The sequence below is a fragment of the Astyanax mexicanus genome, unplaced genomic scaffold (genome assembly GCF_023375975.1).
Source record: "Astyanax mexicanus isolate ESR-SI-001 unplaced genomic scaffold, AstMex3_surface scaffold_35, whole genome shotgun sequence".
NCBI classification, from domain to species: domain Eukaryota; kingdom Metazoa; phylum Chordata; class Actinopteri; order Characiformes; family Acestrorhamphidae; genus Astyanax; species Astyanax mexicanus.
Genome location: NW_026040045.1, coordinates 3625001 through 3652953, shown reverse-complemented (window position 1 = coordinate 3652953; position 27953 = coordinate 3625001). Strand labels below are relative to the sequence as shown.

At 45.2% G+C, this 27953-nt stretch overlaps 1 protein-coding gene across 1 annotated transcript in view; it reads left to right on the top strand.

Annotated features, from left to right (window-relative positions):
* LOC111190604 (protein arginine N-methyltransferase 3) overlaps window positions 1–27953 on the top strand; it is a gene marked incomplete at its 5' end in the record, with an annotated part of 92811 nt that overhangs the window by 41244 nt on the left and 23614 nt on the right. Inside the window, 3 exon segments of the mRNA XM_049473226.1 lie at window positions 4031–4109; window positions 15946–16133; window positions 21845–21931. Of these exon segments, the coding sequence (XP_049329183.1) occupies window positions 4031–4109; window positions 15946–16133; window positions 21845–21931 (354 nt within the window).

The following is a 27953-nucleotide window of genomic DNA, read 5'->3' as shown; positions in this document are numbered from 1 at the left end:
TCTAAGGTGAGCAACAGTATGTGCTGAAAGAATGAGGTCAGCTGACTTCCTGAATATACTGAATAAAGACCAGGTAATTTCATCAATGGATTTATCTTTCCTGATGAACACAAACATATTCTAAGATGACAATTCCAGGATTCATGGGGCTGGATTTGTGAAAGAGTGCAGGATTCAGGGAGCATAATCATTTTCAAAGAGTCCAGGCCCGACACCAACTGATAATCTTTGGGATGTGCTGGAGAAGACTGTGCAGTGCTCCAAATCTCCCATCATCAATAAATATCTTGGAAAGCAACTCTGGATGGAAATAAATGTTTTTTTTACTGTGACTTCAAAGGGTTACACTAACACTGACAATGCATTGCCATCATTATCACCCAAGTTCACCCAAGGGACAAGCACAGTGGTCATAAATTTGTACCTCCCTCCTGTCCTGTGGTGAGTGTGTGTCCCCATGTGTGTGTCATTAGAAAGCTTATCTGCTCGGCCTGGGTGTCAGTGTGTGCTGCGTTGGGGGTTGGGGTGGGGGGTGTCGGTGAGTGATAAGTTGTGGAGCGTTTTAGCCTACAGATAAAGGCAGTGAGAGAATGGAGGACTTTTATTGGAATATCACTCTTTGCAGTCTCTCGGGTTCGGATTGCAGCATTGGTGCACTTAAACGGGACATATAAATGTGCTTATACTAATTTTAATAGAAAACAATCTATGCTATATATATATATATATATACAGTGAGTCCAAGAAGTATTTGATCCCTTGCTGATTTTCTTCGTTGGCCCACTAATAAAGACATGATCATTCTATACTTTTAATGGTAGATGTATTCTAACATGGAGAGACAGAATATTAAAAAGAAAATCCAGAAAATAAATCTAAGGAATATATATTAATTGATTTGTATTTCATGGAGTGAAATAAGTATTTGATCCCTTAGTATTCATTAGCAGTTCTGGCTTTTACAGACCAGTTAGACACTCCCAATCAACTTGTTACCTGACCTGAAGCCACCTGTTCTCACTAATCACTTGTGTGAAAAACACCTGTCCACAGAATCAGACAGATCACACAGATTTCAAGTCTCCAACATGGGTAAAACCAAAGAGCTGTCACAGGACCTCAGAGTCAGAATTGTTGACCTTCACAAAGCTGGAATGGGCTACAAAAAGATTAGTAAGGTGTTGGATGTGAAAGTAACAACTATTGGTGCAATTATCAGAAAGTTTAAAGAGTATAACATGACAATCAACAGACCTCGGCCCGGTGCTCCAAAGATGATTTCGCCTCGTGGGGTGGCAATGATGCTGAGAACGGTCAGAAATCGTCCTGCAACCACTCGGCAGGAGTTAGCAAATGACCTGAAGGCAGCTGGGACCACAGTTTGCAAGGAAACAATTGGCAACACTTTGCGCAACAATGGATTCCCATCCTGCAGTGCCCGAAAGGTACCCCTGCTGAAGAGAGCACATGTGGAGGCGCGCCTCAAGTATGCCAATGATCATTTGAAAGATGAACCAAGTTATTGGGAGAAGGTTTTGTGGTCAGACGAGACCAAAATTGAACTATTTGGCCTCAACTCCACCCGCCATGTATGGAGGAAGAAAAATGCTGCCTATGACCCCAAGAACACTGTGCCCACCGTCAAGCATGGAGGTGGAAGCATAATGTTTTGGGGGTGTTTCTCTGCCAAGGGTACAGGGCTACTTCACCACATCACTGGGAAGATGGATGGATGTACCGCACAATCCTGAGGGACAACCTCCTCCCCTCTGCCAGGGATCTGAAAATGGGCCGTGTTTGGGTCTTCCAACATGATAACGACCCTAAACATACAGCAAAGGCAACAAAGGATTGGCTCAAGAAAAATCACATTAAGGTCATGGAGTGGCCCAGCCAGTCGCCAGACCTCAATCCGATCGAAAATCTATGGAGGGAGCTGAAGGTCAGAGTTGCCAAGCGACAGCCCACCAACCTTCATGATTTAAAGAGGATCTGCAAAGAAGAGTGGGCCAAAATTCCCCCTGGTGTGTGTGCTAAACTTGTGGTTAACTACAACAAACGTCTCACCGCTGTGCTTGCAAACAAAGGCTTTGCCACTAAGTATTGAGTGTGTTTGGCAAGAGGGATCAAATACTTATTTTCCTCATTGAAATACAAATTAATTAAAATATATTCTTTAAAATTATATTCTGGATTTTTGTCTTGATATTCTGTCTCTCCATGTTAGAATATATCTACCATTAAAAGTGCAGAAGGATAGTGTCTTTATTAGTGGGCAAACAAAGAAAATCAGCAAGGGATCAAATACTTCTTGGACTCACTGTATGTGTGTGTGTGCATTATATGTTTGCATGGTTTTCTTGAACAGATGTTCACAGTGAGGGAAAAGAAGTATGTGAACCCCTAGACCAGGGGTATTTAATTAGAAATTAGTATGGTCCAGTTAAAGAAAATTTCAACAGGCCAAAGTCCAGACTGGTTTTAGACTTGTGTTATGATTCAGTGCTATATTCCGTAAGCTTGTTTGAACTATGATGAAAAATATATATAATAATAATAATATAAATGCCTCTCTGGCCAGATTTTGTGTACATTCCTCGTCTCGTTTTCGGGCTCCCTATCTCCTTGTAAGGGCCTAATTTTTCACAGCTGCGTCCCAGTTCAACAGCCGGAGCAGCGGGACCGCAACCCTGACAACACGGGTTTGATCCTGCGTGAGGAGCGGTGTGTTTATTTTTTAACACCACACGTGATTGGTCTGAGTTTACTGCACTGCAAAGCACGTATACAATTAAATCCTTCTCAGTAGTTTATCAGTTTGGGTCCACATTGTACATTGTAACAACGTTAGGGTCCGGACCCGGACCGTGGTCCGCCTATTAGTGACCTCTGCCCTAGACTAATGACTTTTCTAAGAGCTAATTGGAGGCAGGATGTGATGAGATTGGATGTGTTTGTTAAAGCTGCCCTATAAAAAAACAAATGTTTTGTGTTTGCTGTTCTTACAAAAGCTTTGCTTGATGTGAATCATGCCTCGCACAAAACAGCTCTCAGAAGACTTGAATTGTTGACTTGCATAAAGCTAAAAAGGGTTACAAAAGTATCTCTAAAAGCCTTAATGTTCATGTGTTTCCAGTAAGACAGATGCTCTACAAATGGAGAAAGTTCAACACTGTTGCTGCTCTCCGTAGGCGTGGTTGTGGGTGCAGCCTGCAGTGCTAAGAACATACATCCAACACTGCATCAACTCTTGCATGGCACTGTCTAGAAGGAAGCCTCTTCCTGTTAAAGAGGACCAAGTCAACTGTCCCTTGCTTACAATCAAGTATGGTGGTGGTAGCGTCATGGTTTGGGGCTGTATGAGTTTTTTTTTGGTCACTTCATGAGAGTTAAGACAGTTCTGGAAAATAACGGTTTCCACACAAAATATTCACACTTTGAGCACAATTTGGCCATTGTAACATACTCAATTTTAGTGCCAGCGGTTTGGACAGGTTAGATTCCATCTGGTTAGATGGACTTCCATCTGTGGAAGTGGGTTAAAGGGTTCTACCCTATTTTTAGTAACTCGGTTTTGTTCTATAGCAGCCACACTAAGTGACCAACAGAAAGTGCTATTCATCTGTAGAATTTGTTTCCTGATGTTTTCAATTTTATTATTGAAAAAGTCCATAAAAGCATTGCTGATTTGAATGCTGGAATATGGGGTTCAGTAACTTCCTGATTTTCAGTCACTAAAGAACATTTGGGATTGTTTTTTATTAAACTTAGATGTTCTCTTCTGTACTTGACAAAACTGTCCTTCCAAGCAGAGTGGAACCTTTCCAGTTCGGTTAAAGGCCTTTTTTGTTCTACATTTTATAATCTCAAGGCATGAGTTGGATTGTTGTCCCACAGGGCAGCTTTTTCTGTCTCTCTTTTATATTTAAGTGGTGCTATACTGTCTACTGTTTTTGAAAGTGTATTTTACAAGTACTAAAAAAAAAATAAAGACATTTTATCTCAAGCTGTTACTGCTGATCTCTCACAGGGCTACTTCCTCCTGTTTGAGTCCATGCTGGATTCTGTTCTCTGGGCCAGGGACCGGTACCTTGCGGATGGAGGTTTAGGTGAGTGTTCATTATTCTGGTTTATTCTGAGGAACATCTGTCTAATCCCTACTGCTGCACCCCTGTAGCTATCATAATTCACACGGATGTTTTTTGCTCTGATGTTTTCTCCTCTGTTACCAGGGCAGTAGTTTTATAGATTACTTGAGTGTAAGTGCATCTATGTTTTTTTTTTTTTTTTAAATACAGTAATAGCTTATTTAGAAGTCATACTCAGGCCTTGATTGTACATTACACTGCCAGTAAAAGTTATTTACACTCTTGTACCCTTTTTTTAATCTGTTGCCTTTTTACGAAAAATAAAAAAAGTAAACATATATATTTTTTAGTTGTTTAAGTATTGTCAATTAAAAATTAGCATGTATTGTAAAATAAGCCACTTAACCAAGATGGCGGCGCGTTAACACGCAGCGGCCGCTCCGGGTCCGATAAATGGTGCTTTTGTGTAACTATTTCCTGCAAATATGTGCATCGTAACACCCGTGCACATGTTCTACCACCGCCAGACCCTGCTACAGTGGAGAAATCAGCCAGAAAACACGCTACCGGACGAGGTTCTGCAGACGCTACTTGAGCTTAGCCTGCTAAGAGACCCAGGCCTGCAGCCCGCGGTGTTTCCTGACGCCGGAGCCCAGCGAAAGTGCCATCGCAAGCGGTGTGAGCGAAAGCGCGGAAAGAGAGCCGGGATCCGTGCGAGGCTAAAGGCTAGTCCTAGCCGGCCGGCTATACCATCGCTCTTTCTAGCAAACGTCTGTTCCCTCGACAATAAACTGGACTACATCCGACTCCAGCGAACTACCCGCGTTCAGAGCGGATAGGAGCGCGGCTTTATCCGGGAAGACCCGCGGTGGAGGCGTGTGTGTTTACATCAACACGGAATGGTGTAACAACGCTGTGAGTGTCGCCAAACACTGCTCTCCGCTGGTGGAGTTCCTGATAGTCAAGTACAGACCTTTTTATTTAGCCGTGCTAATATCTGCTGTTTACATCCCACCCAGCGCTAGCATTGGTGCTCATGCTCTGTGTGAACTCTATCGGACTATCAGCGATCTGCAGAACAAACACCCAGACGGACTGTTTATTATCGCCGGAGATTTCAACCACGCAAGTCTCAAGTCAGTGCTCCCTAAATTCCATCGACATGTGGACTTTGCAACGAGAGGAGCGAGAGCGCTGATCTTGTTTACGAAGAAGTCCACAGTGTCCTGCCTCAATGACTACTGTCCCATTGCACTTACATCATCATGAAGTGCTTCGAGAGGCTAGTCACGAGGAACATCAAGACACAACTGCCCTCTTCACTGGACCCCCTGCAGTTTGCGTATCGTCCCAATCGCTCCACGGACGATGCCATCACCACCACCCTTCATCTCTCCCTCACCCACCTGGAGAAGAAGGACACTTACGTCAGAATGCTGTTTATAGACTTCAGTTCAGCATTCAACACCATCATCCCACAGAACCTCATCAGGAAGCTAAGATCGCTCGGCCTCAACACCCCCCTCTGCAACTGGATCCTGGACTTTCTGACGGGGAGACCCCAGTCAGTCCGGTTCGGGGGCAGCACCTCCAGCACCATCACACTGAACACGGGGGCCCCCCAGGGCAGTGTCCTGAGTCCTCTGCTGTTCACCCTGCTGACTCATGACTGTGCTGCAAAACACAGTTCTAACAGCTTTATCAAGTTCGCCGATGATACAACCGTGCTGGGTCTCATCACCAAAGGCGACGAGTCAGCATACAGAGAGGAGGTGCAGCGGCTGACAGACTGGTGTACAGTCAACAACCTTCACCTGAATGTGGACAAGACAAAGGAAATGGTTGTTGACTTCAGGAGAGCACAACACACCCACTCTCCACTCAACATCGACGGGTCCTCTGTGGAGATTGTTAAGAGCACAAAGTTCCTTGGTGTCCAATTAGCAGATAACCTCACCTGGACCCTGAACACCAGCTCTACAGCCAAGAAAGCCCAGCAGCGTCTCTACTTCCTCCGGAAGCTGAGAAAGGCCCGTCTCCCTCCACCCATCCTCACACTCTTCTATAGAGGGACCATTGAGAGCATCCTGAGCAGCTGCATCACTGCCTGGTTTGGGACCTGCACCGTCTCTGACCGCAAGACCCTCCAGCGTATTGTGAGGACAGCTGAGAGGATCATCGGCGTCTCTCTCCCCTCCATCATGGACATTTACACCACCCGCAGCATCCGCAAAGCAACCAGCATTGTGAATGACCCCACCCACCCTTCACACAGCTTGTTCTCCCTCCTGCCTTCGGGAAGAAGGTACTGCAGCATCCGGTCCAGCACGTCCAGATTCTGCAACAGCTTCTACCCCCAAGCCATCAGACTCCTCAACTGCAGAGACTGAACTGATGGTTTTTCTGTACATGCACACACTGTCATTCTTACCCCACTTACCCCAGAAAATGGAAAGCATTTGCACTAAAAAAAACCCTACTACCTCACTGGACTCTATTGCACACTGCGAAATAGAGGTAATTACTACCTCACTGGTCTCAACATTTATTGCACACTGCAAAATTTGCACACTGTCTTGTTATTTATTATTCTTTGTCTGTATTGTGTTGTATTGTCTGTCTGCACTTTTGTACTGTTGCACTTTTGTTCTGTCTACACTGTGTTTATGTGCACCATGGTCCCTGGAGGAACGTTGTTTCGTTTCACTGTGTACTCTGTATATAGCTGAAATGACAATAAAAAACACTTTGACTTTGACTTTGTTTACACTACAGTATGACTACCCCACAGCTCTTACACTGCACCCGTTTCACTCAGTGTGTTTATGCTTTGTCTCTGTAGCATATTGTTTGTCTACATTTTAGCTGTCTGCCTGTTATTTCATCTATATGATTATGTGTCAGCCTGTCTGTCTGTCGGTTTGTCTATCTATTTGTTATTCCATCTATTGGACTATGTATCTGTCTATATATATATATACCTGTCTGTTTTTTGCACCTATTTCTGAAAGTGAGGCTGGGGGGAGGCTGATAGTGAGGCTGATAGTGAGGCTGAAAGTGAGGCTGAAAGTGAGGCTGATTATGAGGCTGAGAGCAAGGCTGGTTTTGAGTGTGAGGCTGGGTATGAGATTAAAAGTGAGGCTGGGTCTGTGGCTAAAAATGAGGTTGAGAGTGAGGCTGATATCGAGGCTGGGTATGAGGCTGAGACTAAAGCTAAAAGAGTCAGGCTGGGTCTGAGCCTAAAAGTGAGGTTGAGAGTGAGGCTGGGTATTCGAGGGGCGAGACTCAAAGTAGGATTGCTGCTTGAGATCCTGGACTATGATCCCTATTAAAGAATCAAGGCCTTGGACAGAGAATCCCTTTTATCTTCTTTAATAAAGGTTGTTGACCACTTCATTACTGCTGTGTCACCACAAGATGGGGTTTCACCTGTTGGGCTTTCTTACACAGCCCCCCCAAATGTCTGTCTTGAGGACATTTGAACTCCGAGAGAAAGTCCATCAGTCCATCAGCCATCCTCAGCGTCACTCAGCTAGATGAGCCAGGCGACAGGCCAGACAAAGGCTGTTTCCTTAACCTTGACGGTGGCTGTTCTGATGTTCCCATCTGCTCCAGCATGGACTTTAGGCTCTGTGCCCACTGGCCAGAGAGCTTGTGGTAGCTGTGGATTAAGTATTAGAATGACCTGGTCTACGGCTAGCTGGTCTCCATCAGTCTACCACTTAGATTGTCCCTGAAGGCTTGGCAGGTACTGTCAGATGAAGGTTGACCAGAAGTTCTTTGCTAGAACCTGACCATGCCTCCACCTCCATCCTATCCCTTCTACTTCAACAAGAATGGTGTCTGGGATCGAAATGTGGAGCACTTGGTGGGTTGAACTGGAAGGAGATCTTCTGTTTCGCTAGTTGATCTCGCAGCTCAGGTGCCATGGCATCAAAGCCTCCCATAGCTCCCGTTCTCCCCCAACAAAATTGGTACCATTATCACACAGGAGTTCAAACTAAGTGCGCCGTCTGGCTATGAGTCTGCGCAAGGACAGCAGAAATGCATCCGAGACACGGTAGTTAGGCATTTGTACTCAATCCCTCATTGTTTCTCAGTCTTGCAGCCGATCTTCACAAGAAATGGACCAAAACAGTCCACTCCCGTGGAGTAGAATGGTGGTTACAGTCACGGGAAGCACAACCCTATGAAGGAATGTGACTGTAGTCTGAACTAGCTCCTTCCAGGTATGAAACTGCACCGAATCAGGTTGGTCTGGGTTTTGAGCCTCTGATGTTATACCAGCGAGGGTGGACTTCTGGAGTTTGACAGAGTCAGGTTCATCATCTGCTGCTGTGGTCATAGTTGGCCGCTGGTCCAGAGGCTGACTGAGGAAATCTAAACCAATAATCCATCGGTGTGGATGCATCATATCTGAGAGCCTCAGGCCTCACGTTGTCATCCGCTGGATTTCTTGCCGAGTCTACCTACCTCCAGCTTGCTACATCAGTTAGAGTTTAATTCTCTGTGATATGTGTGCCAACAAAGACCTTGTAATGGCACGACTGTGATGCTAAGTTCGCTAAATTCCAGACTTAGCAGGCGTTTCTTCTGTGCCACTCTTAATCTGGCCAGCACAAAGGACGTGTAGACATGACCTTGGTCATTGACAGTGCGTATGTAGGCCACTAAACCATACGCTCTCTCTGATGCATCACAGAAGACTTAAAGCTCCCTGGATGCAGTAGGCTCATCGGCACATGGAGTTGTGTAAGTTCGTGAGAATTAGAGGTGGATGTGATCAGGGAGCTCCTTCACCCAATCTGTCCACTGCTGTCTCAGAGACTGAGGTTCAGTTGGATCATCCCATCTGATTAATAAAGCCCAGTGAATCATACTGACTTGCTAGGGCTCTCTAAATGTTCCTCAGGGTTGGCTCAAGGTGGTCTACTGGATGGTACTTAAAGCTCAGCGAATCTGTGAGACAGTTCCACTGGAGACCCAAGGTTGTCTCCTGCAGGTTGTTACTGCCCTTAGACAGCCAAAGCTCATAGCAGTCTGACAACAAGAGCTCATTTAGTGACTGCCCTCGGTATTGTAAAGAACAGTCGAAGACGTTATGGTGGAGGTATAAACCATGACTGCTTGGCTTGACTTTTTCCTCCAGCTTCTGGATCTCAGCACTATAAGCTTACACTTAGCTTGTGTGGGGTTCTTAGCAAGCGTGCGCTCTGTGCAGCGAAGCCTGGAAAGTACTGTTTTCACTAGAGCCTGGAGAGCTGTGCGGGTCGTACGGCGAAGAAGAGGAGTGGCATATCTTGGGACACTATCTATGGTCACTCTAGTGGTGGCTGTCTGGAGCAGAGCGAGAGCTTGTTGGTCTCCCTTTTAAATGAGTGACAGTTTTCTTACTGTAGGGCAAGGTATCCATTTGCCACAGGCATTCCACATTCCTGAGAAGCTCGCTGGAAACTGAGGCTGTGGCAATGTGCAGGCACTGTTGGAGTCCAGGTGTGAGATGGAAAGTATCAACTGGCCCTTAAAGCAACTAGCCCAACTTAGTGCAGATGGCAACAGGTCCACCTGATGGTCCTGCATTCACTGGTTGGACTGAAGTGATCAAGTGGGGCGCATCAAACCCAATTAGGAGAAGAGGTTGGGCACTGTTTTGGGGGGTAAGGGAAGTCCTCTGAGTTGTTTGTATTTCTGCTGTAGCACACAAACTGGATAAGTGTGTTCAACAAGAGCCAATCCCTCTGCAGTAAAAGCGTTGGATATCAGGTGCTTCCCATATGGCTGCAGCAGTGATTATACTTCCAAAGAGACTGATGCACCATTGAGTGCATAGTCTTTAAGGGTAGAGTCTCTGGATGGCTGATGAGGTTGAGTTGTTGCACCACTTGAGGAGGGATAATTTTCCTCTCAGAGCTGTCATCAAGTACTGCGTAAGTCTCCAGCCTTCGGTCACCCCTATGGAGGACAACCATCTTCAGCATTACTCTTTGAGATCTGTTGGGCCGATCCATATACTTTGGGGGGAGTAGGCTGACCGTGTACACCTTGCAAGGATTCAAGGAGATTTTAGTGTCACTCGCATCACATGTGGTACATGAGGTGGAATGAAGTTGTGATCTCACAATTCAGTTTACACCCAAGAACTGTTGTTAAAATAGATATATAGATAAAATAAGATAGCAAAATAAAAGGAATACAATAAAAATAGAATATACAAAATAGATAAATACCCCCCAAAAAATAGGCAGAGTAGACAGGTAGCAGCAACATAAAGTACAGAGTGCAAGTTTTCTATAGCAGCATGATAATGAAATAAGAGCAATAAAGATAAAGTGTCTCAGTGCGGGTAAAGTGACAGTGTTCGTAAACAGTAATTTGTCCTTGTGTGTCAGCGCAGTGTGTTTTAGAGTCTTACAGCTTCCGGAATGAAGCTGTTTCTGAGTCTTGTTGTTTTGCACTTAATGCTCCGCAGCCTCCGGCCTGAGGGGAGCGGGACAAAAAGTGCGTGTGCTGGGTGGGTGGGATCCTTCCTGATGCAGGTGGCCCTTTTCCTGCATCTAGAGGTGTAGATGTTCAGGGTGCTGGGAAAGCTAACTCCAACAATCCTCTGTGCAGCTTCACCACCCTCTGCAGGGGTTTTCTTGTCTGTAGCAGAGCAGCTTCAATGCCACACATTGATGCTGAAGCACACGACGCTCTCCACCACACATCTGTAGAAGGAGGTGAGGACTGCGCTCCCGAGTCCAGCTCGTCTCAGCCTCCTGAGGAAGTAGGGCCGCTGATGTGCCTTCCTGACCAGAGTGGAAGTGTTGTTGCTCCAGGTGTGGTTGCTGCTCAGGTGCACACCAAAGTACCTGTAGCTGTCGACCACTTCCACCGCAGATCCTCCAATGTGCAGGGGGAGGTGGGCATGCTGGCCCCTTCTGAAGTCCACAGTCATCTCCTTCATCTTCTTTACTTGATGCAGAGGTTGTTCTCTCTGCACCAATCCTCCAGGTGTTCCACCTCCTGCCTGTAGCTGGACTCATCTCTGTTCGTGATGCATCCTTACGTTGCAAGATGGTAAGGTGTGTCTCCTTGCAGGTTTTACAGGGACACTTAAGCATGCACCGGTTCACATTTTGCGACACCATTTGCCATCCTTGAGCCACTACAGGATCTGATTTGTGGTTAAATTCTTAAATTCTTCACAGGAATTGAAGTAGTTTTCTTGATTGTCACAATATAGACAGAACAGTTTGAGCTTGGGTTTGGCCTTCATCTGTGTAAGCTCTGCCATAGATGTATCTTCCCTGATTACCCTGTCAGCTACATTGAAGCACACAGTATTTGGTTTCTCTTTGGGTTGAGCAGTTCGCTGATCTTTCCTAGCTGGTCGGGGGGTATCTGTATGATACAGTGCTGCTGCTCTACTGGAGATCCACCTTGGTAGCCAAGTCCTGAAGGGTGTAGGTTCAGTGCCAGTCTGCAGAATACCATTTCACAGGCAATGCTCAACAAATCATGATGGTAAGTTGGAGGCATCTTACTGAGCAGATGATCAACGTGGGAACCACAGTTGTCTTTAACATGCCTACCAAAGACTGGACCAACAAGGCAAATGAGTGTTGGCATCACCAACTTTTAAAACAGGTGCTATGAGTATGGCACCTAGTTCACTTTGGAACAGCTGTCGCGGTTGCCCATACTTATTTTGTAGAGCCTGCAGCGTAGTGGTATATAGTGCCGGGTCATGCATGTACACCTTGGCAAGCTGCAGCGTGCTTTATTTATGTTGCCCGTTGAGGTAAAGGTTGCTCCCCAGTACATTGTCTAATGCAAGCTTAAGCAGAGCAAAGTCACTCTCCCAACCACTCTTGAACACTGGAAGGGAAGGTTGAGGCATTCCGAGACCTGGAGCTATGAGTAACTCGGATCCGGGTAATGGTGTGTAGCCAGGGTAGGGAGCGGAGAGAACTGGAGCAGGCTGTTTCCCATGGTGAGAAGGTGGTGGAGCCCCATAGCTGGCATGCTAAGCAGTGGGTGTGAGACTGGGTGTGAGACAGAGAGTGAGGCTGGGTCTGAGGCTAAGTGTGAGGCAGAGAGTGAGACTGCGTGTGATGCAATGAGTAATACAGAGAGTGAGGCTGGGTATGAGTCAGAAAGTGAGGCAGAGACTAAAGCTGGGTGTAAAGTAGAGACTGAGAGTGAGACTAGGTGTGAGACAGAGAGTGAGGCTAGGTGAGAGACTGGGTGTGAGGCAAAGAGTGAGGCTTAGTGTGAGGCAGAGAGAGGCTGGGTGTGAGTCAGAATGTGAGTCTGGGTGTGAGGCAGAGACTGAGGCTGGGTGTGCGGCAGAGATTGAGGCTGAGTGTGCGGAAGAGATTGAGGCTGAGTGTAAGACTAGGTATGAGTCAGAGAGTGAGACAGAGAGTGAGGCTGGGTAAGAGGCAGAGACTGATGCTAGGTTTGAGACTGGGTGTGAGGCAGAGAGTGAGGCTAGGTGAGAGACTGGGTGTGAGGCAAAGAGTGAGGCTTAGTGTGAGGCAGAGACTGAGGCTGGGTGTGCGGCAGAGATTGAGGCTGAGTGTAAGACTAGGTATGAGTCAGAGAGTGAGACAGAGAGTGAGGCTGGGTAAGAGGCAGAGACTGATGCTAGGTTTGAGACTGGGTGTGAGGCAGAGAGTGAGGCTAGGTGAGAGACTGGGTGTGAGGTAAAGAGTGAGGCTTAGTGTGAGGCAGAGACTGAGGCTGGGTGTGCGGCAGAGATTGAGGCTGAGTGTAAGACTAGGTATGAGTCAGAGAGTGAGACAGAGAGTGAGGCTGGGTAAGAGGCAGAGACTGATGCTAGGTTTGAGACTGGGTGTGAGGCAGAGATTGAGGCTGGGTGTGGTCAGTGTTGGAGCTGTAGTGGTTTCGTGTGCTCAGATTGATTCTCAAACCGGTTTCACCTGCTGCTTTCTGGTGCGTCTGAGCAGCATTAGTTACTGTTGCCCCCCCCCCCCAGCTGTTCTCTCTCTTTCTATCTCTGTTAAAGAACTATGAGCCGCTATCTCTCTCCTCCTGTTCTGTCTCTTCTGATCATTAACCTCTCTTCTCCACATCACTCCCTCAACCCTCGCCCACCCAGCCCCCTTTCAAACCCACCCAAGCAGAACTTCTTCACGGCCGACCGTTATGGGCTGTGAGAGTGTGTGTTTGGGGGGGGGGGGGTTGGGGGTATTGTCTGAAGTTGGGGTACTTGATAAACGGGACATGATTACTGAGTCGAGAAGGACACAGATGTCAAAGCTATGAATCATGTGACATGGCCCTCCTGCCCCCCTTATCCTGCTGATGTGGGACAGTCCTGCTTTCTGCCCAATCAGCACTTCCCACATTTCCTGGGACAGTTACTCACACTGTCACTGATCTCAGAATAATGGGATGACAGAATCCTCACTGGATTGTGTTTGTGTGTGTGTGTGTGTGTGTGTGTGTGTGTGTAAAATAAAGAGCCTGTAAAAACAAATGAAAAGTTTCACAAACACAACATATTTACATGTCTGGCACTTTTGGACTTTGGATATGGACTTCCATGAGACCTTTCAGTTTTAGTCATTCTAAAATATACAAATACAAACACAACAATGAGCTAAACTCAAAAAGGCCTTTTTCTCTTAAATTTTGTTTACAATTGGATCATATTTTTAGTGAGCACTTCACCTTTGCTGAGATAAACCATTCACCAGTCATAAGTGTGGAATATCAAGATGCTGATTAGACACAGTGATTATTACACAGGTGTAGCTTTGGCTGCCCACAACAAAAGACCACTCTAAAATATGCAGTTTACAGTATTGTGAGAATCTGGGGGGTTCAGAAAAGCAGTCAGTTTCTGGTGCGAACACCATCTGCCTCTCAGAGTGCAGCACATCTCCTTCATGTAGAGTTGATCAGGTTGTTGATTAGGGTCTGTGGAATGTTGGTCCACTTTTCTTTAATGGCTGTGTGAAGTTGATGGATACTGTGGTATACGCAACATGAGGTTATGGTCATGGATGAACAGCACAATAACAGGCCTCAGGATCTCCTCACGGTATCTCTGTTCATTCAAATTCCATCCAAAGAAATGCAGCCATGTTCATCATCCATAACATACACCTGCCCATTCCATAACCCCACCGCCACCACGGGCCACTCGGTTCACGACACTGACATCAGTAAACCTCTCACTCACACAACGCCATACACGCAGTGCAGAAATTCTTTGGCTATGTAAAGCGATTGTTACAGCAGCTGTCTGGGTGGCTGGTGGCAGGTTTAGATGCTGGATGTGTAGGTCCTGGGCTGGTATGGTTACATGTGGTCTGTGGTTGTGAGGTCGGTTAATTGTACTGCCAAATTCTCTAAAATGCCTTTAGACAAGGCTTATGGTGGAGAAATGAACATTCAATTTATGGGCAAGAGCTCTGTTGGACTTTCCTGCAGTCAACATGCCAACTGCACGCTCCCTTAACACCCTAACATCTGTGGCACTGTGCTTTGTGACAAAACTGCCCATTTATAGAGGGTCCTTTTATTGTGTTCAGTCCAAGCTACACCTGTGTAATACTCACTGTCTAATCAGCGTCTTGATATGCCACATTATGGAGAGCTGTACACATGCATTTGTTAACATGCTAGGAGAGGTGATCAGTTATCACAAATATGACTCCACAGCGTTACTCTGTACTGAAGAGTGAAGGAGTGACACTATACTCTCTTTTAAGGACTGTAAAGCATCAACATGATATCGATGCTGCTATTTTAAGGTAAAAATGTGAAATAGTAAGAATGTGCACACTAAAACTGTTGGCAGGATATAATTCAGAAATGCCTTTTAAATATTCTTGTGAGCTGTGTCGGGGGTGGGGGGTGTTACGTGAGTACATGTGAAAGAGAGACAGAAAGCAAATGCTACAATTTTACATTTAAATATATTGAACCTGAGCATAATGTTGTATGTGATAAATTTGCCTAAACTTGTCTGACAGCTATCTAACCTACTGGACACCATGATTATTGCCCCTGGATCAGAGTAAAGTTGATGATTGTTTGATGAACTCTCACTGTAATGGTGAGGGTGTCGTGCTTTATTCCCATTAAGCAGACTGTGGTGCTGCTCAGATGGAGAGAGTATGTAATGGTTCTGATGTGATGAAGGTAATGTTTTCACTTCACTCGCTTTTTCATTTATGTCGTTGCCTCTGGCTGGTCTTAAGTGTGTATTTGTGTGTGTGTGTGTGTGTGTGTGCGCGCGTGCGTGTGTGTGTGAGAGAGAGTCAGTGACCCTGGTCTTCATTAGTATGTAGCACAGTTGTGACTCCTGTAGCCCTGCAGCTGCAGGCGAGACGAGCTCTGCTTATTTTCTTATTACTGCCCATAAAAACGCATTAAAACTGATGAATGCAGATTCTTTATGATGATGATCAGCAGTCGAGTTGAGATTTTCCTACCCGGAAGCTGTTTGTCCTGTTTGCTGCTTAGGCAGAGGGGCGTTTGGGAGTTGGAGGGCTGGTTGGTGACTTGGGACATGGTCATGTGACTTGCCATTACATGAGAGATGTCCTCATTAACACACATTTAGGTAATGAATGGATGTTTTACGGCTGCAGTTTCTGTTTGCCGTGTGACTGCAGTGTTTGTATTTTGAGCTAAATGTTGCTCTGGGATGTTTTGTTGTCGGGGGTCAGGAGGGCTGTTACGGATTCATGCAGCTTTGATTATTTTACAAATTTAGGTGTGATTGTCAGATGTCTGTTCACTTTTGGCCACTTTGGTTCACTTTTGTTTCCACATTTATCTGTTTGTGGATCAGTGTTGTGTCACTAGTGAATATTCTCTAATCCTTTCTCAACAGTTTTTCCTGACCGCTGTATCATTAGCCTGGCAGCTGTGGGCGACACTGAGAAACACAGTGACCGCATTGCCTTCTGGGACAATGTGTATGGCTTTAAGATGGAATGTATGAAGGAAGTGGTTATTCCTGAGGCCGTGGTGGAGGTCCTGAAACCAGAAACAGTCATCTCAGAGCCTGCAGTCATTCAGGTGAGTAAAGACACAGACAGCAGCACCCTGACACTTACAGTCGTGTTAAACATGATTTAACCCCCAACAATATTTGTTCTAATATACCAACTAATGTCCTTTTTTTTCCTCATTGAAAAAAAAAATTCAACCCCTTAATCACATAAACATTAGTACTTACTACAACTCGCCCTCCTTCAGACAGAGCTTGACACAAGTTCCTTGCCTCGATCAACAGGTATCTAAGCCCGTTCCTCATGGGCAAAGGCCTCCAGTTCATTAACATTCTTGGGCTTGTGTGTAGCAACTGCCTTCTTCAAGTCCCACCAGAGATTTTCTATGGGATTTAAGTCAGGTGAATTGGGATGGCCACTCCAGGATTTTCTAGCTCTTCTTCTGCAACAAAACCATGGCAGAATATGAGGTATGCTTGGGATCGTTGTCCTGTTATAAGGTCCAACATCTCCTAAGCTTTAGCTTCATCACTGACTGTGTGACATTTCCACCTAAGATCTCCTGGTAGTTAGCTGAACTCATGGTACCTTCCACACGGTGGAGATTCCCTCTACCTGAAGAAGCTGAGAGCATGCCCCAGAGCATAACTGACCCATCACCATGCTCCACAGTAGGCAAGGTGTTCTTTTCTGTAGAAGCCTCATTCTTCCTGCTGCAGATATATCACTGAGCCATAGTTAAAAAAAATTATCACTCCAGAGAACAGTATCCCAAAACCTTGGTGTCTTGTCTTTGTTGTTTTTGTCACGCTGGAGTCGACTCTTCTCATGATTTGGAGTCAGCAGGGGGTGCGCCTAGGAGTTCTGGCACAGAGGCCTTCATCTCGCAGTGTGCGCCTTATTGCCCTATTGGGTCGAAACCTGAGAACTTTCCTGTGACAAGTCCGGTCACATTCTTTAGCTGTCAAGCTGGGGAATTTTCTCCACCTTTCATCTCAGGTAACGGACAGCATCCTCTTTCTGCCACGCCCAGGTAGCGTTTCCTCTGTGCCTTTAGCTTTAAACGTGCAAATTATGCTTCCAATTGTGTCTCTTGAAATGTTTAATGTCTTATGGTTCTGTTCAGTGATGTCAGTAACGAGTAATCTAACGCGTTACTATTTCCAATCCAGTAATCAGATTAAAGTTACTTATCCAAGTCACTGTGCGTTACTCTCTCTCTCTCCACCTGACACCTCCCTTCCTCAACCCCTCCGCTCCGACCCGCCAATCACACGCGTCTCGGACACGCAGCGACACAAACGAATCCGTGGAGGCAGGCGAGAGAATCGCGTTTTGTAGCTGGAAATACAGCCACTATTCTGAGTTAGTATAAAGGTTTAAAGATAAAGGTTTCATTATCAGGGTTCGCTGTACACTCTGTGCTGGGGACAAAGTGCCTAGAAGAAATAGACTTTCTGACAAGAGGATTGAGAAGCTTCTGTTAATGAGGTACAACTATTGGTTTACTCTCCCCACTCCACTGTTTCACTCTTAACATGTGATTATAAAATAAAACCAGGCCAAAATAACAAAAGTACACATGATGTCAGCCTAGACCATATACACGGTGTTTAAATATATCAGGTCAAGAAAGAGATTTTCCTACCCGGGACCATATTTTATTTTTTATAAAAACAATTATTTATGTTAAATTCATTTAAGAGATTTTTTTTCAGGAAATAGTTCAACTTTAAGTGTCAAGAGATACATTGTTGCTGTTAAAAATGTTTTTTCCAATAAAGGCAGTATTGGCAAAACTGGTTATAATGTTTATGTTAAGGCGGCGGGAGGTGGTGTCTGCAGCTGCTGAAAGTAACTAATAAAGTAACTTGTAAAGTAACTTAGTTACTTTTAAAATCAAGTAATCCATAAAGTAACTAAGTTACTTTTTAAAGGAGTAATCAGTAATCAGTAATCGGATTACTTTTTCAAAGTAACTATACCATCACTGGTTCTGTTCACATCTACAGGTGCTTTCAGTGCCTGATTGAAAACACCTGATTGAATATTCTGTTCTTGTGAGTGGTATTCTTTCAGCGGTTGAATAATTTTGTCAATGAGGAAATCACAAAAAGTACATTTGTTGGTATATTAGAAAAAATATTGTCATTTACGTTGCTTGTGTCCTTATTTGATCTGATTGTGAATAAGAGAAAAAAATGTTAAACTTACTAAACACTTTACTGAAGTGGGGGTTGAATAATTTTGAACACAACTGTACTTTACAGCATAAAGAGCACCTTAGCAAACAGCTCAGGCTGAGAGACGATAAGAGTGTTTATATTTACTCAAATTTCTGATCATATTGGATTACTGCAGTTCTACATGTTATCCATGTAAACCACATATTCTGATTTCTTAGTTCAGAGTAAGGTCTAAAATGAGGAAAGCTAATAAAAAGCTGGAATTTTACAAATTAGATTTTTCACTGCATGTAAACTATTCAGCAGAGCACTCTGAGATTTCTCAGTTTACGTGAAAATTGACTGCAATATAAATAAGCAAAAGCAAAAATTGAAAGAAAGTGAGGGAGAGAAAGTGAGAAAGCAAGAAAGAGAAAATATGAGGGAGCAAAATGAAGGGAGAAAAAGCGCGAGAGGAAGTGAGAGAGAGAACGAGAGAGGTGAAATGAAGCCTGGGGTTGTTTTTGTGGAGCTGCTGCTGATTAATTAATTTAATCCCTGTTTAAGTTGATCTTTACTAAATTTTATTGCTTTGACAATGGCCTGAACACACACACACACACACACACACACACACACACTCCCCCACACACACACACACACACCCCAACACACACACACACACACACACACAAACACACCCACACACACACACATGAAATAATCCACATACACACAGTCAAATAAACCAAACACACATAACAATGTTAAAACACACACCAAACCAGAAACAGGTGTGAGCTGTATGGTGATCTCTGTTTAGTGAAACTAAAACAGCTTCTGATGAGTTCATTAAACAAAGTACACCCCTCACTTTTTTGGGATATATTGTATTATATATTTTTTTGGGACAACACTGAAGATATGACACATTAATACAATTTAAAGTAGACTGTGTACAGCCTGTGTAACAGTGTAAATTTACTGTGCCCCCAAAATAACTCTCAAAATAACACTCAGCTAATAAAGTCTAAACCACTGACAAAAACTGAGTACGCCCCTTAGTGAAAATAGGCAGTTTGTGCTCAATTAGCCCTCCACGGTTTCAGATGACTCATTAGAGTTAGCAGGTGTGAATGGGGAGTAGGGCTGTTAGATTTGGTGTAATTGCTCTTAAACTTTCTTATTCTGGGAACTGGAATGTTAAAATGGCACCTCATGGCAAAGAACTTTCTGATGATCTAAAAAAAGGGATTCTTGTTCTACATAAAATTGGCCTAGGCTATAAGTAGATTGCTAACACCCTAAAGATGAGCTGCACATGATGGCCAAGGTCATACAGCAGTTTTCCAGAATGGGTTCCACTCAGAACATGCCTCCCCAGGGTCCACCAAAGAACTTAAGTCCACGTGTTTATCTTAATCTCCAGAGGTTGGCTTTTGAAAATGCTGCAGAGCTTGAAGAGGTGGGAGGTCAGCTTGTTAATGCTCAAACCACGTATCAAGTCTTTTATCTTCAGCACAAAAATATAAGGGGGTATACTATGTACTAGGTGTCTGCCATATGGTATCATACTAGAAAATAACATCAACATTTTTGAAAATCATGAACAACATTATGCATTAAAATATCGTGCCATATCACTCACCCCTAATTATCACATCAGGGTACTACTTTTTTCTGTTTTTAGCACTGTTCTCTTTTCCCATTATATATCTACTAGAGACAGATTATATATATTCAGTATAATTTATTTTACTTTATTCCTGGATATATGGTGATATATGGAGTGCATTATTATTATTAGTATCATGACATTCTGGATCATAAAATCTTTTTATGTTTGTGTTATTTATCTCAGATAGAGGTGTGCCATATCATATGCAATAATACAGTTGAATTTTCATTTTGTTGCAGTAGAGTATTCTTGAAATATTTTTTATTTTGTGTTTTGTCATATCACCAAGAGTATCGTTATCACAAAAATACCTGAAATATTGTTATATTATTTTCGGGCCACATCACCCACCCCTAGGCTGTAAGTACTTTAACTAGTGGGGAATAAAAAAATGTGTTGGGGTCTGTGATTTTTTTTATGCCAAAAGTTAAAGGATCAGTGTCTCTCTCTCAGTGTGTGAGACTTGTGTTCTGTGTAGTTTTCTGTGGAACTGCAGCTGGTTGGTTCTGATATCAGTAATACATTTCTATTCATTTATTCAAGAACAGAAATGCAATTGTAATTCCTTGTCCTTCATAAAAGCCTTGGATGTGTGAAGTGGTGTGAATTAAACATTGATCAGTCTCCTGCATGATGAAACTTTTTACACCTCCAGTCCAATAACGGTTCTTCACTGTGGTCACAAACCCTTAAAATGAGCACTCTCTAGCATGGAATCTCGTTAAACCCTTTCTCTGCTGGTGGAGTGTGTGCACTGTAACACTGTCTTTAAATAAAGGAGTGAAAACCCCCACCCGTCCACACAATTTAATTAAATTCTTTTGTGATATAATAATTGTTACACAAGTGAGGAGAGATTGAAGTGCAGAATAATAATTTTATTAAATAAACAAACTAAAACAAACTAACAAACAAACAAAATAAACCAAAGTTAAACTGAATATAAAACTAAAGAAAACTAAACTTGAAAACAGGAATCTAACAAACAGCATGAGACATGAAACAAGCCTGATCACAGACAGCAAACAAACCAACAAAAGACAAAGAAGGCTTGAAACAAAGGGGCTTATATACACCAGGAGCGAACAGGAAACTGGAAACACCTGAGGATCAATCAAGAGGGGGCGGGGTTACAAATAACTGATGACAGGGTGGGGCTAGGGCGGAGACAGGACCAAATCACAACAATAGCACATGGCTGGGAAACATGACAGGTAAACAGAGGGGCAGGAGCACAAGAGACCAAATGAGGGAGAAACAAGATAGACATGGGCTAAACTGTGACACTCATGCTGTTTGTTAGATTGCTGTTTTCAAGTTTAGTCTTCTTTAGTTTTATATTCAGTGTAACTTTGGTTTATTTTGTTTGTTTGTTAGTTTGTTTGTTTAAATGAGAAACAAAAAAGACAAGCCAATCAGAGCAGACGCCATTTACATTTATATAAGTTTTAAAGGCAAAATGACAAAGGACACTTGCAGTTCGAATCTGTAATGTATAAAATAGCCCCACCCATCCAGCCTACAACACTTAAGCCCCACCCATTCACCCAACAACAATTAAGCCCCACCCATCCAGCCTAAAGCAATTAAGCCCCACCCATTCAGCCTAAAGCAATTAAGCCCCACCCATCCAGCCTACAACGGTTAAGCCCCACCCATCCAGCCTAAAGCAATTAAGCCCCACCCATTTATCAGTTTGAAGGCACAGTGTGTTTGATTGTCAGGGATGAAGAGAGGTTGGTGTTAAACTGAATCTTTGGTTTATAAACTCAGAACAGAAGCTGGAACTCGATACAGGATGAGTGTAGGATCTCTTTAACTGTGGGACCCTTTTTACAGCAAACTGGGAGCAAACATTTGATGGGTAAAAAAATAATTACATATTTAACATGTAAATCAAACTGTGTGTGTGTGTGTTCTTCGTCGTTTTTGTAGACACTGGACTGTAATGCTGTGACCATCTCTGAGCTGGAGTTTAGTGCAGAGTTCACCCTGAAGATAATAGCCAGCACACACTGCACTGTGAGTACACACACACACACACACACACATACACACACATTTCTGAGTGACAACAGTCCACCTAAACAACACTTACAAACTTAACACCTCAATCGTAGCTGCTAATGGAAGTTGTCAGTTGTGAAGATTAATTAGGGGCGGGGTGATGGATGAGGTGTTTGATTGGCTAAGATGGGTCAGGTGGTTAAGACACCTGCATGATTGATAGATGGCCTACAGGTGAAGGTAACGGCAGGCATCAGGAGGTTTATTTTAATTACTTTATAGACTAGACTTCAGTTTGAGTGTGAGAGAAACACAGAGACAGTGTCTATTGTTTAAATGTCTAAACAGTTAAACACGTCTCTCAAGTGCATTCAGTTTAAATTTGATAATTATGTGAATGTGATTATTGTGTGTTTCATGATATTTACGTTTACATTCTGGCCAAGTTTGCATCTGTATTCCTTTTTTGCTTGATTTAATGCAAAAAAACTGCAAAAACGCTAAAGGACAAATGAGTTATACATAAAGTAAAAGTGTAGATATCTCTCATTTTGTAATTATAGACAATAAACATCTTAACCTATAGTTTCTATTTCTAAACAAAACTGTGTTTCTGTTTATATGTGTATATTTATTATTCCTCCTTTCCCAAAGGGTTTACACGCTGTGTGGGGGGGGGGGGGTGTGTGCAAGTGTGTGTGTGTGCTGTTGGAGTATCAGGTGTAGTGTTAGGTGCTGTGTGTGTGGGGGGGTGTGTGTGTGTAGTGTTAGGTGCTGTGTGTGTGTAGTGTTGGGTGTTGTGTGTGTGTGTGTGTGTGTGTAGTGTTAGGTGCTGTGTGTGTGTGTAGTGTTGTGTGTGTGTGTGTGTGTGTGTGTGTGTAGTGTTGGGTGTTGTGGTCACTCTGCTATCAGTGTTTTTATGGATTAATCAATATTGTGTTATTATCTCTCTTCCTGTATCAGAGCAGTGCGGGTTGAGATGGAGTTTGTAAACATCCTCTCATTTTTCTGTGTGTGTGTGTGTGTGTCTGTGTGTGTGTCTGTGTGTGTGTGTGTGTGTGTGTGTGTGTGTACGCTGTAATGGAGAAACGCCCTCACTGCATTTCCAACTTCAAATACGTGTGACCTGTTTTCTATATTTGGAAGGGGGCAGGAATGATTCTGATAAACATAAGCAGAATTGCACATTCTGCAGTGTGTCTGTTGGGCATTTTGCAAGAGTGTGTGTGTGTGTGTATATATATATATGTGTGTGTGTGTGTGTGTGTGTGAACGCTGTCTGCACGGTGATAGAGCGCATGCTTTTATTCTCCCGCAGACACTCCATTCATCACATCAGCCTGACTAACCTTGCATTAAATGAACAGAGCAACCCCGAACTCCGCACCGCACAGAGACAAATAACACTGCAGCACACACACACACTCTCACACACACACACACACAGTCCCCCTTTCTCTCTGTATCTCACTCTTTCTCTATAATAGGAGTGCTAACTATGGCATGGTATTCTTCTTAGGAAGAAAAAGCCGGGTAAATAGAAAAAACACCAAAGTAAAGTAAAGAGAGGAAGCGAGACAGAGAGGTATAACAAGACAGTGAAAGGGGGAAAGAGCAACGGGGAGAGGGAGAAAGAGTGAGACAGGCAGATAAAGAGTGAGAGAGAAATATAAATAGATAGACTAGAGTGGAAGACAGAAAAGAAAAATATAATGAAAAGAGTGAAAAAAGAGAGAGGTTGAATGCCAGATAAGTGAGAGAGAGAGACGGAGGGAGAGAAAGAGAGAGACATAGGGAGAGAAAGAGAGAGACAGAGGGAGAGAAAGAGAGAGACAGAGGGACAGGGATACATTAATTAAAATGGTTTCTTCTATTACAATATGGTGAAACGTGGTAACAAGAGCTGTGTGTTGGTCAGTGGTGAGAGAGTGTGTTTTGGTCAGTGGTGAGAGAGTGTGTGTTGGTCAGTGGTGAGGGAGTGTGTGTTGGTCAGTGGTGAGAGAGTGTGTGTTGGTCAGTGGTGAGAGAGTGTGTGTTGGTCAGTGGTGAGAGAGTGTGTGTTGGTCAGTGGTGAGAGAGTGTGTGTTGGTCAGTGGTGAGAGAGTGTGTGTTGGTCAGTGGTGAGGGAGAGTGTGTTGGTCAGTGGTGAGAGAGTGTGTGTTGGTCAGTGGTGAGAGAGTGTGTGTTGGTCAGTGGTGAGGGAGAGTGTGTTGGTCAGTGGTGAGGGAGAGTGTGTTGGTCAGTGGTGAGAGAGTGTGTGTTGGTCAGTGGTGAGAGAGTGTGTGTTGGTCAGTGGTGAGAGAGTGTGTGTTGGTCAGTGGTGAGGGAGTGTGTGTTGGTCAGTGGTGAGGGAGAGTGTGTTGGTCAGTGGTGAGGGAGTGTGTGTTGGTCAGTGGTGAGGGAGAGTGTGTTGGTCAGTGGTGAGAGAGTGTGTGTTGGTCAGTGGTGAGGGAGTGTGTGTTGGTCAGTGGTGAGAGAGTGTGTGTTGGTCAGTGGTGAGGGAGTGTGTGTTGGTCAGTGGTGAGAGTGTGTGTGTTGGTCAGTGGTGAGAGAGTGTGTGTTGGTCAGTGGTGAGGGAGAGTGTGTTGGTCAGTGGTGAGGGAGAGTGTGTTGGTCAGTGGTGAGGGAGTGTGTGTTGGTCAGTGGTGAGAGAGTGTGTGTTGGTCAGTGGTGAGGGAGTGTGTGTTGGTCAGTGGTGAGGGAGTGTGTGTTGGTCAGTGGTGAGGGAGTGTGTGTTGGTCAGTGGTGAGAGAGTGTGTGTTGGTCAGTGGTGAGGGAGTGTGTGTTGGTCAGTGGTGAGGGAGAGTGTGTTGGTCAGTGGTGAGGGAGTGTGTGTTGGTCAGTGGTGAGGGAGTGTGTGTTGGTCAGTGGTGAGAGAGTGTGTGTTGGTCAGTGGTGAGGGAGTGTGTGTTGGTCAGTGGTGAGGGAGAGTGTGTGTGTTGGCCAGTGGTGAGGGAGTGTGTGTTGGTCAGTGGTGAGAGAGTGTGTGTTGGTCAGTGGTGAGGGAGTGTGTGTTGGTCAGTGGTGAGGGAGTGTGTGTTGGTCAGTGGTGAGAGAGTGTGTGTTGGTCAGTGGTGAGGGAGTGTGTGTTGGTCAGTGGTGAGGGAGAGTGTGTTGGTCAGTGGTGAGAGTGTGTGTGTTGGTCAGTGGTGAGTGAGTGTGTGTTGGTCAGTGGTGAGAGAGTGTGTGTTGGTCAGTGGTGAGGGAGTGTGTGTTGGTCAGTGGTGAGGGAGAGTGTGTTGGTCAGTGGTGAGAGAGTGTGTTTTGGTCAGTGGTGAGAGAGTGTGTGTTGGTCAGTGGTGAGGGCGTGTGTGTTGGTCAGTGGTGAGAGTGTGTGTGTTGGCCAGTGGTGAGGGAGTGTGTGTTGGTCAGTGGTGAAGGAGTGTGTGTTGGTCAGTGGTGAGGGAGTGTGTGTTGGTCAGTGGTGAGAGAGTGTGTTGGCCAGTGGTGAGGGAGTGTGTGTTGGTCAGTGGTGAGGGAGTGTGTTGGCCAGTGGTGAGAGAGTGTGTGTTGGTCAGTGGTGAGAGAGTGTGTGTTGGTCAGTGGTGAGTGAGTGTGTGTTGGTCAGTGGTGAGAGTGTGTGTTGGCCAGTGCTGAAGGAGTGTGTGTTGGTCAGTGGTGAGAGAGTGTGTGTTGGTCAGTGGTGAGAGAGTGTGTGTTGGTCAGTGGTGAGAGAGTGTGTGTTGGTCAGTGGTGAGAGAGTGTGTTGGTCAGTGGTGAGAGAGTGTGTGTTGGTCAGTGGTGAGAGAGTGTGTTGGTCAGTGGTGAGAGAGTGTGTGTTGGTCAGTGGTGAGAGAGTGTGTGTTGGTCAGTGGTGAGAGAGTGTGTGTTGGTCAGTGGTGAGGGAGTGTGTGTTGTTCAGTGGTGAGAGAGTGTGTTTTGGTCAGTGGTGAGAGAGTGTGTGTTGGTCAGTGGTGAGAGAGTGTGTGTTGGTCAGTGGTGAGAGAGTGTGTGTTGGTCAGTGGTGAGAGAGTGTGTGTTGGTCAGTGGTGAGAGAGTGTGTGTTGTAGTGCAGGGCGTCCGAGTGTGACGCCTCACACAGGCGTGAATAAACCCCATCAAAAGCGCATTATCCCCCCGCCCCCGCCCCCTGTATAATTGTATCAGGCTGGTAGCGAATGATAGCAGCGCAGCGCGAGGTGATGAATTGCTCCTGCCTCTGTTATTCATCAGTATAATTATTAATTTTCCTCGTCCTGTTCCTGCAACCACAGCTACCAGCCCACTTAGCCCGGCTCGCCCCATCACAGACACTGCAGTGGACCCGTCTCTGAGACGGATTTATCCCGCCTCATCCCAGACGCCACTTTCTTCCCTGGTCTGGTTCTTTGTTCTCTCTGCAGATTAGATTTAGAAACACTTCGTTCTGCTTTAACAAACCCATTATCATACTACTAAAATACTTGTAAGATAAATCTTACTTCTCACAAACTCTCTCTTTTTCTCTTTCTCTCTTTTCTCTCTTAGTATTTAGTTCTTAATTTTTGTGTTCCTCTGTCTCCTTTTTACCTGGCGTGCTGTGTTTCTGTGTGTTGGTCAGTGGTGAGAGAGTGTGTGTTGGTCAGTGGTGAGGGAGTGTGTGTTGGTCAGTGGTGAGGGAGTGTGTGTTGGTCAGTGGTGAGAGAGTGTGTGTTGGTCAGTGGTGAGGGAGTGTGTGTTGGTCAGTGGTGAGAGAGTGTGTGTTGGTCAGTGGTGAGTGAGTGTGTGTTGGTCAGTGGTGAGAGAGTGTGTTTTGGTCAGTGGTGAGAGAGTGTGTGTTGGTCAGTGGTGAGGGAGTGTGTGTTGGTCAGTGGTGAGAGAGTGTGTGTTGGTCAGTGGTGAGGGAGTGTGTGTTGGTCAGTGGTGAGGGAGTGTGTGTTGGTCAGTGGTGAGAGAGTGTGTGTTGGTCAGTGGTGAGAGAGTGTGTTTTGGTCAGTGGTGAGAGAGTGTGTGTTGGTCAGTGGTGAGGGAGTGTGTGCTGGTCAGTGGTGAGAGAGTGTGTGTTGGTCAGTGGTGAGGGAGTGTGTGTTGGTCAGTGGTGAGAGAGTGTGTGTTGGTCAGTGGTGAGAGAGTGTGTGTTGGTCAGTGGTGAGAGAGTGTGTGTTGGTCAGTGTTGAGGGAGTGTGTGTTGGTCAGTGGTGAGAGAGTGTGTGTGTTGGTCAGTGGTGAGAGAGTGTGTGTTGGTCAGTGGTGAGGGAGTGTGTGTTGGTCAGTGGTGAGAGAGTGTGTGTTGGTCAGTGGTGAGGGAGTGTGTGCTGGTCAGTGGTGAGAGAGTGTGTGTTGGTCAGTGGTGAGGGAGTGTGTGTTGGTCAGTGGTGAGGGAGTGTGTGTTGGTCAGTGGTGAGAGAGTGTGTGTTGGTCAGTGGTGAGAGAGTGTGTGTTGGTCAGTGGTGAGGGAGTGTGTGTTGGTCAGTGGTGCGGGAGTGTGTGTTGGTCAGTGGTGAGAGAGTGTGTGTTGCTCAGTGGTGAGAGAGTGTGTGTTGGTCAGTGGTGAGAGAGTGTTTTGGTCAGTGGTGAGAGTGTGTGTGTTGGTCAGTGTTGAGGGAGTGTGTGTTGGTCAGTGGTGAGAGAGTGTGTGTTGGTCAGTGGTGAGAGAGTGTGTGTTGGTCAGTGGTGAGGGAGTGTGTGTTGGTCAGTGGTGGGAGAGTGTGTGTTGGTCAGTGGTGAGAGAGTGTGTGTTGGTCAGTGGTGAGGGAGAGTGTGTTGGTCAGTGGTGAGAGTGTGTGTGTTGGTCAGTGGTGAGAGAGTGTGTGTTGGTCAGTGGTGAGGGAGTGTGTGTTGGTCAGTGGTGAGGGAGTGTGTGTTGGTCAGTGGTGAGAGAGTGTGTGTTGGTCAGTGGTGAGGGAGTGTGTGTTGGTCAGTGGTGAGAGAGTGTGTGTTGGTCAGTGGTGAGAGAGTGTGTGTTGGTCAGTGGTGAGAGAGTGTGTGTTGGTCAGTGGTGAGAGAGTGTGTGTTGGTCAGTGGTGAGGGAGTGTGTGTTGGTCAGTGGTGAGAGAGTGTGTGTTGGTCAGTGGTGAGAGAGTGTGTGTTGGTCAGTGGTCAGGGAGTGTGTTGGTCA